This window comes from Hyla sarda, chromosome 4, assembly GCF_029499605.1.
Source record: "Hyla sarda isolate aHylSar1 chromosome 4, aHylSar1.hap1, whole genome shotgun sequence".
In the NCBI taxonomy this organism is placed as follows: Eukaryota; Metazoa; Chordata; class Amphibia; order Anura; family Hylidae; genus Hyla; species Hyla sarda.
Window position 1 is genome coordinate 295,404,097 of NC_079192.1, and position 18,705 is coordinate 295,422,801.

Sequence of the window (18,705 nt, forward strand, 5' to 3'; positions counted from 1 at the left end):
TTGGACCGCAAGCCTAAGACAGCAGCAGAAGCAGCGGAACTAGGAGATGACTTTGCCAATGACAGGGCGCCAGCAGCAAATCATGGATCTGCACAAGCTGGAGCAAGTACCTGGAGGGGAGCCACACAACCACAAAGCACCACCAGGCCAGCCGGGAAATTCTTGCCATCATCACCAAAAGCAACAGGAGCCACATTGGGTCAGGGGGACATCAGCCGATGTTACAGATGCAATAAGATTGGGCACCTGAGTGCCACTTGCCCCAACAAGAAGAATTTTCCACTGGCTATGAAAGAGTCAGTTGTAGTCTGTCCCCTCTTTCATAGCCAGCACTCTGCTCCACCCATTCAGCCTAGGCGTTTTTAATTAGCAGGAGACTGCATTAGGGTTTCCTCCTAGCATTCTCCCAGCCCTCTGGCAGGGAGTACTTGGTAAGTATTCACATTGGTGTGGTTGCACTGCGGCGGTCATTGTTACTGTGATGCTTTGTCTGTGGGGTGGTGTGGCCTGGAGCCAGGGGCTTGGTCGGGCAGCAGTGGGGCTGCCTGGCCACTGGGTTGCTCCCCCTGTGGGCATGGTGTTGCAGTGGTGGTGGCTGCTGCCCAGCGCTACGTCAATGTTGGGATTCCCTCTTCCCTCCTAAAAAGCCACTATAAAACTGAGATGCTGGACAATCCTTTGAGCTGAAAAGACATCCCAAGATACAGCTGGACTCTCACTCACAAGGACTGCTATACCATTATGCTGTAAGGACTTTTTTTTCTGAACTTGTCTTGCTGAACTCTTATATAAATTTTTGTACCTGTATGTCATTTGTTTATATTATACGTAGTACTGTGATACCTTTTTTCAGATTAAATGTTTAATTAATCAGCTCTGGTCTTTGATCTCTAAATTGTAAAGACTCACGGCAGAAAGCAGGATTCACATGGTGGTAGTAGATCTGCTGGACCTGTATAGCAGATTATGCGGGCCGTGCCAGGGAGCAGAGCCTAAGGTGCTGCTGGTCTTCATCAGAGTGACTCGACCATACAGGCAGCTGAAGTGATGCGAGGTACAGGAGGGATTAGGCAAGACATGGTCTGGATAGCAGGAGGTCAGGGCTGGCAGCACAGGAGCGTAGTCAGGAAGGTAGCAGAAGGTCAATAGGCTGGTGGCAAGGAGCAAGGACAGGTCATGGAATACAAGGGTCGGGAACACGACAAGGCAACACAGAAAATGCTTTCACTAGGCACTAGGGCAACAAAGATCCAGCAGGGAGTGAAGGGAGGTGCAGCAACTTATAAGTGAGGTGCGGCTGGAAACAATAATTAAGGACATACTGGCCCTTTAAATCTAAGAGCTCCGGCGTGCACGCGCCCTAGGAAGCGGGGGCATGCGCGTCGGCACTGAGAAAGAGAAGAAGGCAGTGTGGAGATCGGAGGTAAGTGACAGGCAGGAACTCTCATGCGGGCGCGTCCCGCGATGCGAATCCCAGGCCCGCAGGCAGAGGAGGAGAGGGAAGGAGGAGAGTGCTCACAGCCAGCGTGTCTGGCCGGAGCTCAGGTCATGACATAAATATAGGAGCTAACCTTTCTGAAGGAAGCTATGGTGAAACATGTTTATCAAAGGGTTAATTTGGTGACTTGCTGGGACTAGTAGTGGATACCCAGAGGTCTGGTGGCTTTAACCCTTGCAGCATCACACTCTCTCTAGTGTCTAGGGTGTGATTGTGACACTATGGTCCCAGCTGCCTTGAGATCATTAAAGGGGTACTCCAGTGGAAAAAAAATGTTTTAAATCAACTGGTGCCAGAAAGTTAAATAGATTTGTAATTTATTTTTAATAAAAAAATCTTAATCCTTCCAGTAATTATCAGTTGCTGTATGCTCCAGATGAAGTTGAGTAGTTCTTTTCAGTCTGACCACAGTGCTCTCTGCTGACACCTTTGTCCATGTCAGGAACTGACCAGAGCAGGAGAGGTTTGCTATGGAGATTTGCTTCTACTCTGGACAGTTCCTAACATGGACAGAGGTGTCAGCAGAGAGCACTGTGGTCAGACAGAAGAGAACAACTCAACTACCTTGGGGGGATTAAGAAGCTGATAACTACTGGAAGATTTTTAAATACAAGTACTGGAGCCAGTTCATTTGAAAAAAATTGCTTCCCCCAGAATACACCTTTAACAAGATATTTCTGTGCAGTTCTGGGCTGATTCTTCACTCTTCTCTGGATCATTGGAACTCCACCAGGTGAGATCTTGCATAAAGCCTCACACATATGGTGGAAACCATGCCTCCATACGATCACCAATAGCTGTGCAATGTTGGCTATAATCCTGGCCATTGGTAAACACACGGGGCATCATTTATGCCACATATACTTACCAGCATGTGGGATCATGGCCCTAGGGTGATCTTACACAGTAAAAAGGAATGCAGGGGATAAACAGGTTAAAGGGGTATTCCAGGAAAAAACTTTTTTTTTTTATATATATATCAACTGGCTCCAAAAAGTTAAACAGATTTGTAAATTACTTCTATTAAAAAATCTTAATCCTTTCAATAATTATCAGCTGCTGAAGTAGGCATTTGGACAGACCCAAGGATTCTCTTCCAAAGAGGTACATTCCACATTAGTATAGCTATTATAAACACATATACCATTTAGGAGCATGGAAAAGCTAGGTGACAATCTATCACCTAGCTTTTCCATGCTCCTGAATATCATATCTGCTTATATTAGCTCAGATGTTATAAACAGATGTGCCTATATGTAGAATTGTCCAAACTATTTAAATATAACGTTAATTAAACCACATTTTTTGGTATTTTTAGTCACATCATATACCAGAAAAAAGTAATAAAAAGCAATCAAAAAGTCCCATCAAAACAAAAATGGTGCCAAAAAAACAGATCACGGTGCAAAAAATGAGCCCCATACATCCCAGTATGTGGAACAATAAAAGAGTCATATGGATCAGAAGAGGACAAAATTTCCCCCACATATGTATTGTATATCTTATACCACTTCCTGTGATGTCACGTATATATAATTAATTATGCAAATTAGCATGGCCGGTATTTTTTTGCAAGAAAGGTGGAGTAATATTCTCCTTCAGGACACAGTTATACATTAGGAGATGTCTCTGTTAACCCCTTAATGAAGCAGCGATTTTTCAGTTAATGCATTTTCATTTTTTCCTCATCTCCTTTCAAAATCCATATGCAATTTTAGGGGGTATAGGTTCTACGCAGTGCACTTTACAGGAAATGGATCAAGTTATATTTATTTTGTATGTCAATACGATTACAACGATACCCAATTTATATAGATGTTGTTTTATTTTACTAGTTTAAAAAAAATGATTAATTTTAGTAAAAAATAAATACATAGCATGCTTCAAATTATCCTCTTCTGACTTTGATAACTTAATTTTTGTATACAGGGATCTATGGGAGATGTTTAATTATTTGTGCTGAGATCTGTTTTTATCGGTACCATATTTGTTTTGATGGGACTTATAATCGCTTTTTATTCATGTTTTTCTGGTATATGAAGTGACCAAAAATCCGCAATTTATGATTTTTTTTTCTCTTACGTTTACATCATTGACCAAGTGGTTTTTATAAAAATGTAATTTTACTGGTTTACTAGATGACACCACAAATGTTTACATTTATTTTTGTTTATGTGGTGTCCCGGTACAGGACCTGGTCCTGTCCCTTGTCTAAGGTCCCCACAGCTAGAGTCCCTCCATGTCTATAGGGCTCTCCTGTAGGGCTTACCCCTAGTAGTCTTAAGTAAAGTGTGTACATATTAATTTAATGTAGAGGAAATATATGTATAGGACCTTAGTGGTCACGTGATACACAGTTGTAATGTATAAAATGCTTAAGGACCTTTCAAGGTCATGTGATGTACCCAGAGTTCACTGGGTTCATAACTTACAGGTTTGCTGACCAATGAGCTTTGTCCAGCCCTCTTAATATATAAGGGGCTGCAGCCACTAAATTCACTCTCTTAGTTCCGGATTATCAAGCAAGCACAACATCTCAGCATCAGCATCAATTCAAGCTAGGCCTAAAGCCTAACATCCCCCAGCCACAAAACGTGCGTTACCAAGGCTCAAACTACTGACTCCTGTGTGACTACTATCAGCTCAAATATTCTAAAATAGTAGCACAGTGGCTAGCATCAAAAGATCATTGCTTCCAAGTCCCATCAGCATCAAAAGATCATTGCTTCCAAGTCCCATCAAACCTGTGAGGAACCTGTATCCCCGTTCACTCTTGAAAAGACTGTTATGTTCAATACTGTTGCATAAAATCTTCGAGTAAAGTTTCATCAGTTTACTTCATAAAATCTGCTGTGGACATTCTGTTATTATTCCCTGCCGTTTGTGGGACGGTTTGCAGTAGGAACATTACTATTGAGGAAACCGCAGCCTGGCGACACCACATTCAAGGGTTAATACCACCAGACCCAACACTATTACCGCAACACCCTAGACACCATTAGGCTCCCAGCACCACATTTACATGATCTTATTTTAAAAAAGTGTGTATGGGGGGGTGGGGGGGGGGATGGGGGTTAGTGTGATTTACACTTTTATTAGGGGAGGGGCTTATTCACATTTATAAAAAAAAAAAATGTATTATTCTTTTTTACACTTTTTTTTTGTTCCCATAGAGGACTATAATATGAAATCACTGGATCGCTAACAAAGTTCGATGCTGTGATCGGCTTTAGGTCCCACGATCAACTTTGGTTTCGGGATCTAAAGGGTTCATAGGCGTAATAGGGATATTATCTGGCCCAAGGCTGATGATTCCCCCCATGGTATGGTGTGGGATGTCATCACAATCTCGCTCCAATGCTGGTTACTCCTTCCCAGGACATCCCCATGTGACCTATAGCGGGAATTTGTAAAACTATATAGATTTTCCCATCCCAAGTAAGAAATGCTACTTCTAGTTTATATTACTATGAAATAATGAATCTCATTCATCTCGTGTCCTTTATAACAAATACATTGAATGCTCAGGATAACATATCACATAGCACATTTTTATGTTGAGGTTTTTATGTATTTTTTAACTTTGGCTTCCAATGTTGCTGTTTTTCAACCATCAGTTCATTGGGATGATGCAATCATAGTGCAGGCCCATGTAACATATTGTACTGCACTATCCAATAGCCAGACCCATCGACCAATAGGATCGCAGGGTTTTACAAATAAACAACAACAGAAAATGACAGTTGGTGCCAGTCTGCGATTGCTCTTCTAGAGTTGAGACCGGCTCCTTATTTCTCTGCGAGAAGTGACTTTTTTGGACAGCGACCCCCACCAATTTCTACACATTTTGAGGAGAGGAGGAGAGGCGAGGAGGCGAGTAGGAGGCGGAGGAGAGGAGGAGGCGGAGGAGGCGGCGGAGGAGAGGAGGAGAGGCGAGGAGGAGAGGCGAGGAGGAGGAGACTGCAGAGGAGAGGCGAGGAGGAGGAGAGGCGAGGAGGAGGAGGAGGAGGCGGAGAGGAAGAGAAGAAAAGAAGAGGCGACACCATGAGGAAGAGGAAGAGAGAACTGACAGCCCTTTATGAGGAGGAGTGGTAAGTATAAAGGACACATCACTACACCATTTTATAGGGGTACATTTACAGACAGTCTTCCAAAACTAAGAGTTGTTTTTCTGCCATCCACTAGGGGAAGATTTATCAAAAATGTAGATAAAATGTTGACCAGTTGCCATAGCAACCAATCGGCTTCCCCCCTTTTTCAGAGGCCTTTTAAAAAAAAAAAAAAATTTTTAAAAGCAATCTGATTGGTTGCTATGGGTAACTGCAACACTATTCTCAGCCAAACATTTTGATAAATCTCTCCCAGTACTGTCTATGATGTGTTTTTTTCTTTTCTAACGTTTGCACTGAGCATGTCCCATAAACTGTCATGTGAAGTGCAACCCCACTATTGAGCCTCCATGTATAACTGCTACTAGTATATATGCTAATTGCCCCTAATGTTATATATGATAACTGCCCCCCTAATGTTGTATGTGATAACTGCCCCCCTAATGTTGTATGTGATAACTGCCCCCTAATGTTATATGTGATAACTGCCCCCCTAATGTTGTATGTGATAACTGCCCCCCTAATGTTACATGTGATAACTGCCCCCCTAATGTTACATGTGATAACTGCCCCCCTAATGTTATATATGATAACTGCCCCCCTAATGTTATATGTGATAACTGCCCCCCTAATGTTGTATGTGATAACTGCCCCCTAATGTTATATGTGATAACTGCCCCCCCTAACGTTATATGTGATAACTGTCCCCCTAATGTTACATGTGATAACTGCCCCCCTAATGTTATATGTGATACCTGCCCCCCTAATATTATATGTGATAACTGCCCCCCTAATGTTATATGTGATACCTGCCCCCCTAATGTTACATGTGATAACTGCCCCCCTAATGTTATATGTGATAACTGCCCCCAATGTTATTATAGTCGGGCAGCTATATGTATTATACCACCAGAGGAATTTAGATTAAGAAGTTTTCTGGGACTTTTCCATTTATGGTCCATCCTCAGGACTGGCTATTAATGTGTTGTTGGTGGTGGACCAACACCAGGCACCTCACCCCTGCCCTACAGCTGTTTGGCAGAGCCATGGGGGGAGATTTATCAAAACCTGTCCAGACAAAAAGTTGCTGTGTTGCCCATAGCAACCAATCAGATCGCTTTTTTCATTTTGCAAAGACCTTTTCAAAAATGAAAGAATCGATCTGATTGGTTGCTATGGGCAACACAGCAACTTTTCCTCAGGACAGGTTTTGATAAATCTCCCCCCATGATGGTTTTCACATATAAACAATGGAGAAGATTTATCCAAACCTGGGCAGAGGAAAAGTGGGGCAGTTGCCTATAGCAACCTATCAGATTGCTTCTTTTTTAAAATGAAAGAAGCAATATGATTGGTTGCTATGGGCAACTGCACCACTCTTCCTCTACACAGGTTTGGATAAATCTCCTCCAATGACGGGAGATAGAGAAGAGATTTCGGGTCATTGTGAAATGCTGGTGCCAGGACACTGCAGCACAGCCCCCATTCAATTTAATGGAACTAAGATTTGACAGCAGTGGAAAGACCATAAATGTAAATGTCCCAGAAAACCACTGGAAAATCTCTTTAATAAATATGATAACTGCCTCTTCAATGGTAAATGGGATTTCTGACACCCAGTGTTATATGTGATAATGCCACTATTTTTGTTTCGATAATGCCACTATTTTTAGGCCTTTTAGATCGCTTTTTATACATTTTTTTCTGGTACATGAAGTGACCAAAAATCTGCAATTCTGCTATTTTTTTTACATTTACGCCATTAACCGTGCAGTTTTGTTACCATTGTACTTTAATAGTTTGGACATTTCTGCATGCAGCAATACTTAAAGGGGTACTCCACCGCTAGGCATCATGGGGGAGATTTATCAAAACCTGTCCAGAGGAAAAGTTGCCCAGTTACCCATAGCAACCAATCAGATTACTTCTTTCACTTTGCAGAGGCCTTGTTAAAAATGAAAGAAGCAAGCTGATTGGTTGCTATGGGCACCCTATCCCCTATCGCTGGGACACCCATGACCTCCGCGCACTGACCCGTGACACCCCGTGTTCTGAACAAATGCCAAGTTCTGGTGGCAGTGGTCGTGATGTCACGCCATTCCCCCTAGTGACGTCACGCCCCCCCCCATGGATGTCTATGGGAAGGGGTGTGACGTCTCCCATAGACATGCATGGAGGGGATGTGGTGTTTTTTCTTTTTGATTTTTTACATTTTTTTTACAGCGTTCAACATGCAGCATGAATAATTCAATTATTTTATTATTTGGGTCATTATGGATGTGGCGAAACCAATATGTTTTTAAAATTTTTTATGTTGTTTTCAGAAAAAGTTGATGCTTTTTTTTATTTACATTTTATTTTTAAGAGCCCTACAAAAGGACTGACAGCGATCAGTGTGGAAACTCCTCACATGCAGCTGTCATGATTTGACTGAAGTATATGAAGGGTTAATCTACTAGAAGAGGTTCCTCCGCTCCTAGTAGCTCCAGCAGGAGCACGACTATCATACTGATCCCTGCACGGGAGACCCCCATTGCCTTATGATAGCACTGAAAATATGGTGGGCAAGACTAGGAACCCTTAAAGGGGTACTCCGCTGATCTGTGCAGACACCCGGCATTCTGCCACGCCCCCTCCCATAGACATGAATGGAGGGGGCGTGGCTTGATGTAACGAGAATATAATGTTGTACCATATGGTCTCATAGACCTCCATGGTGTCATATTATGGCTCCTTATAACCAGGATGTCCCATTATTTGGTCGGGTGCATGAGGCCCAATACTGTAGATGTTATCTCTTCTATCACAGTTCAGCATCTGCCACCCAGGAGGAGCCGGAGAAGACGGAGGACCAGTCAAAGGAGGAGACGGACGGCGAGCCCAAGAAGAAGAGGGAGCAGACGGACAACAACCGGAGGGAGACCACTGATGACGCCATCCTACAGCCGGAGGAACGGGCCGCTTTTTACAGACTCCTGGGTAACAATACATTTTTCTTTCAATGACAAAAAGTATAATATTTTATCACATGATAAAATAAAGTGTTCTTATCCCCTTAAAGGTGCCCCCCCCCCCCAGGAGATAGATAGTTACCCCCAGTGTAGATAGATTCTGCCAAGGGGTAGATAGCGGTTCCCAGTGTAGACAGGTGCCCTCCAGGAGGTAGATAGTAGTTTCCAGTGTAGATAGGTTTCCGCCAGAGGTAGACAGTAGTAATGAGTGGCAGGGGACATATTCGAATTTGCAATATTTCACTATGTTCGTTCTTTCGTTTTTTGTTTTTTTTCCATGCGTAAATTCGTAATGAAATTCACATAGTGCGCATGCGCAATTATATCTCCAGTGTGCCGATATTCGCATAAATATTTGCATAAATATTCACATAAATGTGCATGAAAAAACGAATATTTGACATTACGAATATATCACTATATTCTAAATATTCGCAAAATCGCAAAGTGCTGATATCCGCGGTAAAAATTTGTATTTAGAAAATTTGCTCTCAATACCAGTACACAGTTGCCCCACAGTGTAGACAAGTGCCCTCCAGGAGGTAGGAAGTTGCCTCCAGTGTGGATAGATTCCCCCCCCCCCCCCCCCCAGAGGTAGATAGCTGTTCCCAGTGTAGACAGCTGCCCTTCAGGAGGCAGGTAGTGGCCTCCAGTGTAGATAAATTCCCCCCCAGAGGTAGATAGCTGTTCCCAGTGTAGACAGCTGCCCTCCAGGAGGCAGGTAGTTGCCTCCAGTGTAGATAAATCCCCCCCCCCCCCCCCCCCCCGAGGTAGATAGCTGTTCCCAGTGTAGACAGCTGCCCTTCAGGAGGCAGATAGTTGCCTCCAGTGTAGATAAATTCCCCCCCAGAGGTAGATAGCTGTTCCCAGTGTAGACAGCTGCCCTCCAGGAGGCAGGTAGTTGCCTCCAGTGTAGATAAATTCCCCCCCAGAGATAGATAGCTGTTCCCAGTGTAGACAGCTGCTCTCCAGGAGGCAGGTAGTTGTCTCCAGTGTAGATAGATCCCCCCCCCCCAGAGGTGGATAACTGTTCCCAGTGTAGACAGGTGCCCTCCAGGAGGCAGGTAGTTGCCTCCAGTGTAGATAGATCCCCCCCCCCCCCCCCCCCCCGAGGTAGATAGCTGTTCCCAGTGTAGACAGCTGCTCTCCAGGAGGCAGGTAGTGGCCTCCAGTGTAGATAAATTCCCCCCCAGAGGTAGATAGCTGTTGCCAGTGTAGACAGCTGCCCTCCAGGAGGCAGGTAGTTGCCTCCAGTGTAGATAAATCCCCCCCCCCAGAGATAGATAGCTGTTCCCAGTGTAGACAGCTGCTCTCCAGGAGGCAGGTAGTTGTCTCCAGTGTAGATAGATCCCCCCCCCCCCCCCAGAGGTGGATAACTGTTCCCAGTGTAGACAGGTGCCCTCCAGGAGGCAGGTAGTTGTCTCCAGTGTAGATAGATCCCCCCCCCCAGAGGTGGATAGCTGTTCCCAGTGTAGACAGGTGCCCTCCAGGAGGCAGGTAGTTGTCTCCAGTGTAGATAGATCCCCCCCCCCCCCCCCCAGAGGTGGATAGCTGTTCCCAGTGTAGACAGGTGCCCTCCAGGAAGCAGGTAGTTGTCTCCAGTGTAGATAGATCCCCCCCCCCCCCCCAGAGGTGGATAGCTGTTCCCAGTGTAGACAGGTGCCCTCCAGGAGGCAGGTAGTTGATCCCAGTGTAGATAGGTTTCCCCAAGCGTAGGCATTTTTCCCACAGTATAGACAGGTACCCTCCAGGAGGTAGATAGTTTCCCCAATTGTAGACATGTCCCTGTCACCCAAAATGTTTAATAAATTAAATACATATATAATTAAATAATAATTAAAAAATACATATTTACATTTAGAGATGTCGCGAATTGTTCGCCAGCGAACAGTTCCCGGCGAATTTAGCATGTCCGCGTTCGTATCGCCGGGCGAACATATGTGAAGTTCGATCCGCCCCCTATACTTTAACATTGCAGTAAACTTTGACCCTGTGAGTCAGAGTCAGCAGACACATTACAGCCAATCAGCAGCAGTCCCTCCCTTCCAGACCCTCCTACCTCTTGCACGGATGCCATTTTAGCCTTATTCAGCATGCTGCAGGCTTAGGAAGTGGAGGGTCAGAGAAGCTGCTCCTGCTGTATAGGGAAAGCGATAGCTAGGTTGCTGCTAGGTGGTGTATTCAGGGTCCAGTTTACTTCTAAAGCACTAGTGTAACATCTGCTTTAAGGACAGCACCCAAAAAAGCCCTTTTTAGGGCTGAAAGATATCAGTCCTGGTTGGGAGGGAACAGCTGGTTAAAAGGGGTACTCCAGAATCAAACTTAAATTCCTTCAAGCAACTAACTACTACAGTATTCAAAGGGCTGAAAGATATCAGTCCGTGTGTCTTGTAACAGCTGGAGGCACCCTGGTTGGGAGGGAACCGCTGGTTAAAAGGGGTACTCCAGTATAAAACTTAAATTCCTTCAAGCAACTAACTACTACAGTATTCAAAGGGCTGAAATATATCAGTCCGTGTGTTTTGCAACAGCTGAGGGCACCCTGGTTGGGGAGCACTGCATAAAAAGGGAACTCCGCTGGCAAGCTTTTTTTCTTTAAAGCAACTAACTACTACAGTATTAAAAGGGCTGAAATATATCAGTCTGTGTGTTTTGCAACAGCTGGAGGCACCCTGGTTGGGGACCACTGCATAAAAGGGGAGCTCCGCTGGCAAGCTTTTTTTCTTTAAAGCAACTAACTACTACAGTATTCAAAGGGCTGAAATATATCAGTCCGTGTGTTTTGCAACAGCTGGAGGCACCCTGATTGGGGACCCCTGCTTAAAAGGGGAACTCCACTGGCAAGCTTTTTTGCTCATTGCCACACTAGTGCAATGTCACACATTAGGTGTGACAGTTGTGCAAATAAATAAAAAAAATACCTTTTTTGGCTGTTAAATAAAATCAGTCGTCACTGTCAGTTCACATCACAGTTGCCACTTTTTTTGCCTGCAGGGAAAATTGTGTCACCCTAGTGCAAATCACATTAGGTGTGACAGTTGTGCAAATAAAAAAAAAATACCTTTTTTGGCTGTTAAATAAAATCAGTCGTCACTGTCAGTTCACGTCACAGTTGCCAGTTTTTTTTGCCTGCAGGGCAAATTGTGTCACCCTAGTGCAAATCACATTAGGTGTGACAGTTGTGCAAATTAACCAAAAAAATTACAGGCAGAGGAAGGCCACCCCCGCAGGGGCCATCGTGGTGCTGGGATTCCCTTTGGCCCTAGAATGGCCAGTGTTCAGAGGCCACGTACCCTGAACCCCCAAAGTTCTGAGGAATTATTTGACTGGCTATCACAAGACACCCAATCTACTACAGCTTCCGCTCGGAACCTTGACGCACCATCCTTCTCCTCCTCTAGCTTAGCTTCGGGCACCTCTCATGCTACCACTTGCCCGCCTGCCGCCACCACCAACACTAGCACCACAGCAGCTTTACTTGATTCGTCAGATGAGTTATTACACATCAGTTTGAAGACATGAGTGATGCGCAACCATTATTGCCAGAGGATGTAGTTAACAGGGATATGTCTGAGTCAGGCAGCATTACACACATGGACGTACGGTGTGATGATGATGTTGTACCCGCTGCTGCTTCCTTTCTTGAGGTGTCAGATAGCGGTGAAGGTGTTGATGATGACGATGTGTCTGTGGATGCCACGTGGGTGCCCGCTAGAAGAGAAGAAGAGGGGGAAAGTTCAGATGGGGAGACAGAGAGGAGGAGGAGACGAGTTGGAAGCAGGGGGAGGTCGTCGCAAGGAGCTAGTGGCACAGTCAGACAGCATGCATCGGCACCCGGGGTCAGCCAGACGGGACGCCAATCAACGCATGCTGTTGCCACCACCAGAATGCTGTCATCGCAGAGCTCAGCAGTGTGGCATTTATTTTGTGTGTCTGCCTCTGACAACAGCGAGGCCATTTGCAACCTGTGCCCGAAAAAACTGAGTTGTGGGAAGTCCAACACCCACCTAGGCACAACTGCTTTGCGAAGGCACATGATGTCACATAACAAATGTCTATGGGATCAACACGTCAGTACAAGCAGCACACAAAGTCAAAGCCGCCATCCTCCTCCTGGTCCAGCATCTTCAGCCAGGTCAACCACTGCTGTCCTCCTTGCCCCCTCTCAACCATCCGCCTCTCTGTCTCTCACCTTGAGCAGTTCCTGCTCATCTGCCCACAGTCAGGTATCTGTCAAGGAGATGTTTGAGCGCAAGAAGACAATGTCTCAAAGTCACCCCCTAGCCCGGCGTCTGATAGCTGGCTTGTCGGAACTGCTAGCCCGCCAGCTTTTACCATACAAGCTGGTGGAGTCTGAGGCCTTTAAAAAATTTGTAGCCATTGGGACACCGCAGTGGAAGGTACCCGGCCGAAATTTTTTTGCACAAAAGGCAATCCCCAACCTTTATTCCACTGTGCAAAAGGAAATTATGGCATGTCTAGCACACAGTGTAGGGGCAAGGGTCCATCTGACCACTGATACCTGGTCTGCAAAGCATGGTCAGGGCAGGTATATCACCTACACTGCGCATTGGGTAAACCTGGTGACAGCTGCTAAGCATGGAATGCGTGGCTCTGCAGAGGAGTTGGTGACACCGCCACGACTTGCAGGCAGGCCTGCTGCCACCTCCTCTACTCCTCCTACTCCATCCTCTTCCATAACATCCTCGGCCGAGTCCTCTTCCACTGCTGCGTCTTGCTCCACATCACCGGCACCCCCCCCCCCCCCCCCAGCTCCCCAGGTGCTATTCCACATCCCGCATACGGCAGTGTCACGCCATCTTGGGGTTGACTTGCCTCAAAGCGGAGAGTCACACCGCACCAGTGCTCCTGTCTGCCCTGAACGCACAGATGGACCAGTGGCTGACTCTGCATCAACTGGAGATGGGCAAGGGGTTTTGTGACAATGGAACAAATTTGTTGGCGGCATTGAGGTTGGGCAAGTTGACACATGTGCCGTGCATGGCACATGTGTGTAATCTGATTGTACAACGCTTTGTGCTCAAGTACCCAGGATTACAGGATGTCCTGAAGCAGTCCAGGAAGGTGTGTGGCCATTTCAGGCGTTCCTACACGGCCATGGCGCACTTGTCAGATATCCAGCGGCGAAACAACATGCCATTGAGGCGCTTGATTTGCGACAGCCCGACACGTTGGAATTTAACACTCCTAATGTTTGACCGCCTGCTCCAACAAGAAAAAGCCGTCAACGAATATTTGTATGACCGGGGTGCTAGGACATCATCTGCGGAGCTGGGAATTTTTTTGCCACGTTACTGGAGGCTCATGCGCAATGCCTGTAGGCTCATGCGTCCTTTTGTGGAGGTGAAAAACCTGGTCAGTCACACCGAAGGCACCATCAGCGACATCATACTGTTTGTTTTCTTCCAGGAGCGTGCCCTGCGAAGAGTGCTGTATCAGGCAGTAGATGAGCGTGAAGAGGAAGTGTTGTGGACACCATCACCCCCAGAAACAGCCTTATCAGCATCGCTTGCTGGACCTGCGGCAACGCTGGAAGAGGATTGTGAGAAAGAAGAGTCAGAGGAGGAATGTGGCTTTGAAGAGGAGGAGGAAGACCAACCACAGCTGGCATCCCAGGGTGCTGCTTGTCACCTATCTGGTTCCCATGGTGTTGTGGCTGGGGGGAAGAAGATCATACCTTCCCTGACATCACTGAGCACGAGGAACAGGACATGAGTAGCTCGGCATCCGTCCTTGTGCAAATGGGGTCTTTCATGCTGTCGTGCCTGTTGAGGGACCCTCGTATAAAAAGGATGAAGGAGAACGACCTGTACTGGGTGTCCACGCTACTAGACCCCCGGTATAAACATAAAGTGCCTGACATGTTACCACATTACAGCAAGGCGGAAAGGATTCAGCAGGTCCAAAATAAATTAAGAAGTATGCTGTACACAGCGTATAAGGGTCATGTCACAGCACAACAGGGATCTAACAGGGGAAGAGGTGAAAGTAATCCTCCTCCTCCTCCCATGAACACGCCGGCAAGGACAGGATGCTGTACAGACATGCTGTTGATGGAGCACATGCGGAGCTTTTTAAGTCCTACGCATCGCCACACCCCTTCGGGGTCCACCATCAGAGAACGACTTGACCGACAGGTAGCAGACTACCTGGCTTTAACCGCATATATCGACACTCTGGGGAGCGATGAACCCCTTGACTACTGGGTGTGCCGGCTTGACCTGTGGCCTGAGCTATCCCAATTTGCGCTCGAACTTCTGGCCTGTCCTGCTTCAAGTGTCCTGTCAGAAAGGACCTTCAGTGCAGCAGGAGGTATTGTCACTGAGAAGAGGAGTCGCCTTGGTCAAAAAAGTCTGGATTACCTCACCTTTCTTAAGATGAATGAGGGATGGATCCCGAAGGGACTGACACTGGGCGATACATTTGACTGAACAAGGCCTGATCAGATGAGCTGCCTTGGGCTAAAAATGGTCCACACGCTGCTGTATTTGAACTCTGAATGCCGGATTACTTGCATGGCTTATCCGCCACCAATTAGGGTTCAAGCTGCGATGTTTTAGGGCACTTTCTGCCTGGCGAAACAAACAGAATTTTTTCTGGCCGCTGCTTCAGCAGCGGCTGCGACAATACCAAATTTTCCAGCCAGGTGTACATGCCTAATTTTTCTGGCCTCTGCTGCTGCACTTGTTATGGTGCTGCAATTTTTCTGGCCTCTGCTACAACTGCGGCTGCGACAATACCCAATTGTCATCCATGTGTACATGCCTAATTTTTCTGGCCTCTGCTGCTGCACTTGTTATGGTGCTGCAATTTTTATGGCCGCTGCTACAGCTGCGACAATACCAAATTTTCCAGCCAGGTGTACATGCCTAATTTTTCTGGCATCTGCTGCTGCACTTTTTCTGGTGCTGCAATTTTTCTGGCCGCTGCTACAGATGCGGCTGCGACAATACCAAATTTTTCATCCATGTGTACATGCCTAACTTTTCTGGCCTCTGCTGCTGCACTTGCTATGGTGCTGCAATTTTTATGGCCGCTGCTACAGAAGCTGCAACATTACCAAATTTTTCAGGCAAGTGTACATGACTAATTTTTCTGGTACTCTCTGCTGACATCTCTGTCCATTTTAGCAACCGTGGATATTAGATGTATGCTAAGGGTAGCATGGTGGCTCAGAGGTTAGCACTGCTGCCTTGCAGTGCTGGGGCCTTGGGTTCAAATCCCACTATGTGCTGCCTCAAGGGGGGCTCTAACTATGTGCTGCCTAATATGGGAGAATCTTATGTGCTGCCTAAAGGGGAGCTCTAAATATGTGCTGACTAACATGGGGGAATCTAACTATGTGATGCCTAAAATGGGGGAATCTATGTGCTGACTAAAGGGGGGAATCTAACTATGTGATGCCTAAAGGGGGGCTCTATGTGATGCCTAAAGGGGGCTAAAGCATGTAATTCCAAACCATTTAGGAACAATAGGTGATTTATGCCCTTTATGGATTAAAACCAGACTCTGCATCAACTATGTAATTTTCCATGGGAGTTTTGCCATGGATCCCACTCCGGCAAGCCACAGTCCAGGTGTTAGTCCCCTTGAAACAACTTTTAAATCACTATTGTGGCCAGAAAGAGTCCCTGTGGGTTTTAAAATTCGCCTGCCCATTGAAGTCAATGGCGGTTCGCCCGGTTCGCCGGTTCAGAAGTCCGCGTTCGCGAACCGAAAATGTTATGTTCGCGACATCACTATTTACGTTCTCTTTACTGCCATACCAACATGGATGTCCCTTGGTGCACACAGAGTGCGAGAGAGACAGTGGGAAGAGGTCCTGCACCTCTCCCAACCTGCAACCAGGGAAAGTGCCCTAGACCCATAATTCTAGAGATCTCCAGCAGTTCTGCCACCCTGCCGGGCTAGGAGGTGGTGGTTCCCTAGGCAGGTGCCTACTCAGCCAACCCCCAATCTTGGCCCTATGAAGCAGACATATACATCGTAAATAAAGATCAGTATTATCATAGTCGTAACACTGAGGTCCATGTTCTTCAGGAAAGATAATGTTCCCTCTACAGAACCTTCTCTCTCCTGCTCTGGTGCTTCTGTACAATGTATAGTATGGAATATAGTGTATAAAGTGTCAGTAACTGTATACACACATGTATATGTATATTATATGTAGAATTGTTATAGATAGTATAGAAGATATTGATTGAATAGATAAAAATAATGATATTTCTGTTATTTTTGTAGACGAAGGACACATCCAGCTATTTCTAGGCAGGGACAGCTGCTATAAGATCGCGGACAAGGTAGTATATAAAGGGAAAGAATAGATGTTGTACAGATAGAAGTAAATACAGGGATATACTGGAGACATACAGGTACTGTATAATAGAATGTATTTAGATAAGAAATGTATTACCAGCCTCTAACTCTTCTCATCCCTCTAGTATCTCCTGGCCATGGTCCTCATCTACTTCCGAAGAGCCAACCTGCGTAAGGAGGAATATAACACCTACTTCTTTCCAGCGCTGTGAGTTTTTATTAATGTTATTGCATATATACACATCTATATAAATACATAAATATGTATATATATATATATATACTTATCTATATAAATACATACATATATATATATATATATATATATATATATAATAAACAATATGATGCTTCCTATTGGATTCCTATATATATATATATATATATATATATATATATATATATATATATATATATATATATACATATATATATATATATATATATACACATTTATATAAATACATATATCTATATCTATATATAGACAAAGAATAAGTCAGCCAGCACTTTAGTTGATACCAAACTATTATATGGACCTGGCCTACAGGTGCACGCTACTAGGCTAGATATACAGCAACAGAAGAATGCAGCAGCACACTGCCAGCACAAGGATATAGGTGCAACATGAATATGCAGTTAAAACAGTTTTAACTGCATATTCATGTTGCACCTATATCCTTGTGCTGGCAGTGTGCTGCTGCATTCTTCTGTTGCTGTATATCTATATATATATATATATATATATATATATATATATACCGGGCACTCTATATTGTAATATTACTACCAATGGTTCTTCTCCTCTTCCTCTTGTGAAATGTTGTATAATTTTTATTTCTTTATTTTTTCTTCTTTTTAGGTTTCTTGCCAACCAGTTTGAAGAGGATGAGATGTTTCGACGCGAGATCTACCCCTGGGCCCTCGGACCGATGTGGACGGCGATGAAGACCTGGATGCTACACCTGCGGAACCTGCTGCTCCTCCGGATGAGATTCCACGCTTGGGTGACCAGAGACACCTGTGATCGGGTCAGTGACATAAAATAAAAACTATACACTAGGAATGAAAGTCTGTTTTTATTAAAACAATTTATATTGTGATTAATTCTAGATCATGGCACAAGACCCCGAGTACTGGGCATGGAAGAGAGAGCGGAAGGAACATCACGGCTGGGCTATACGCTGGTACCGGAGGGATCCTGGAGAATACATCCCGAGAGGCCCATGGTGGATCCCTCCCGCCTGCTCCATCTGTATCACCGATCTGCAGCCTTGTGCCGGGGAAGAGAGCACCAAGCGAAGAAGAACGAAGAAAGAAGAACAGAACGGATGAAGACCAAGCCGCCCCAGATGTATTTTTAAGGGCACGTTCCTACTTGGCATATACGTAGCGTATTTGACGCTGTGCAAAGTCTGCAGAAGCAGCGGGAAATACGCTGGCATCCCTCGCTCACCATACACACAAGGCTTTCTGGCGGCAGCCCTATGTGCGCAGTGAGTTTTGGAGGCGAGGCTCCACCTCCAAAACTCACTGCAAACATAGGGCTGCCGCAAGAAAGCCTTGTGTGTATGGTGAGCGAGGGATACGCAGCGTATCTCCCACTGCTGCTACAGATTTTGCACAGCGTGAAATATTCTTCGTACACGCCAAGAGGGAACGTGCCCTTATAGTATATTTATTGTTACACATAATGCACACACTAAATCACTGTACACAAATCACAAACACAAAATACATACACATTCAT

At 45.4% G+C, this 18,705-nt stretch overlaps 1 protein-coding gene across 7 annotated transcripts in view; it reads left to right on the forward strand.

Annotated features, from left to right (window-relative positions):
- LOC130369386 (speedy protein 1-A-like) overlaps positions 1–18,350 on the forward strand; it is a 33,013-nt gene extending 14,663 nt beyond the window's left edge. For 3 of the 7 annotated variants that reach the window (XM_056574575.1, XM_056574572.1, XM_056574573.1), the window contains exons 2-6: positions 8,417–8,586; positions 16,881–16,939; positions 17,081–17,163; positions 17,818–17,986; positions 18,069–18,350. In XM_056574575.1, the coding sequence (XP_056430550.1) occupies positions 8,417–8,586; positions 16,881–16,939; positions 17,081–17,163; positions 17,818–17,986; positions 18,069–18,290 (703 nt within the window). In that variant the 3' untranslated portion in view covers positions 18,291–18,350. Of the gene's footprint in view, positions 1–5,210; positions 5,590–8,416; positions 8,587–16,880; positions 16,940–17,080; positions 17,164–17,817; positions 17,987–18,068 lie in introns of those variants that run through there. The other 4 variants (XM_056574577.1, XM_056574576.1, XM_056574571.1 and 1 more) reach the window with 3 other exon arrangements.
- Positions 18,351–18,705: the final 355 nt, after the last annotated feature.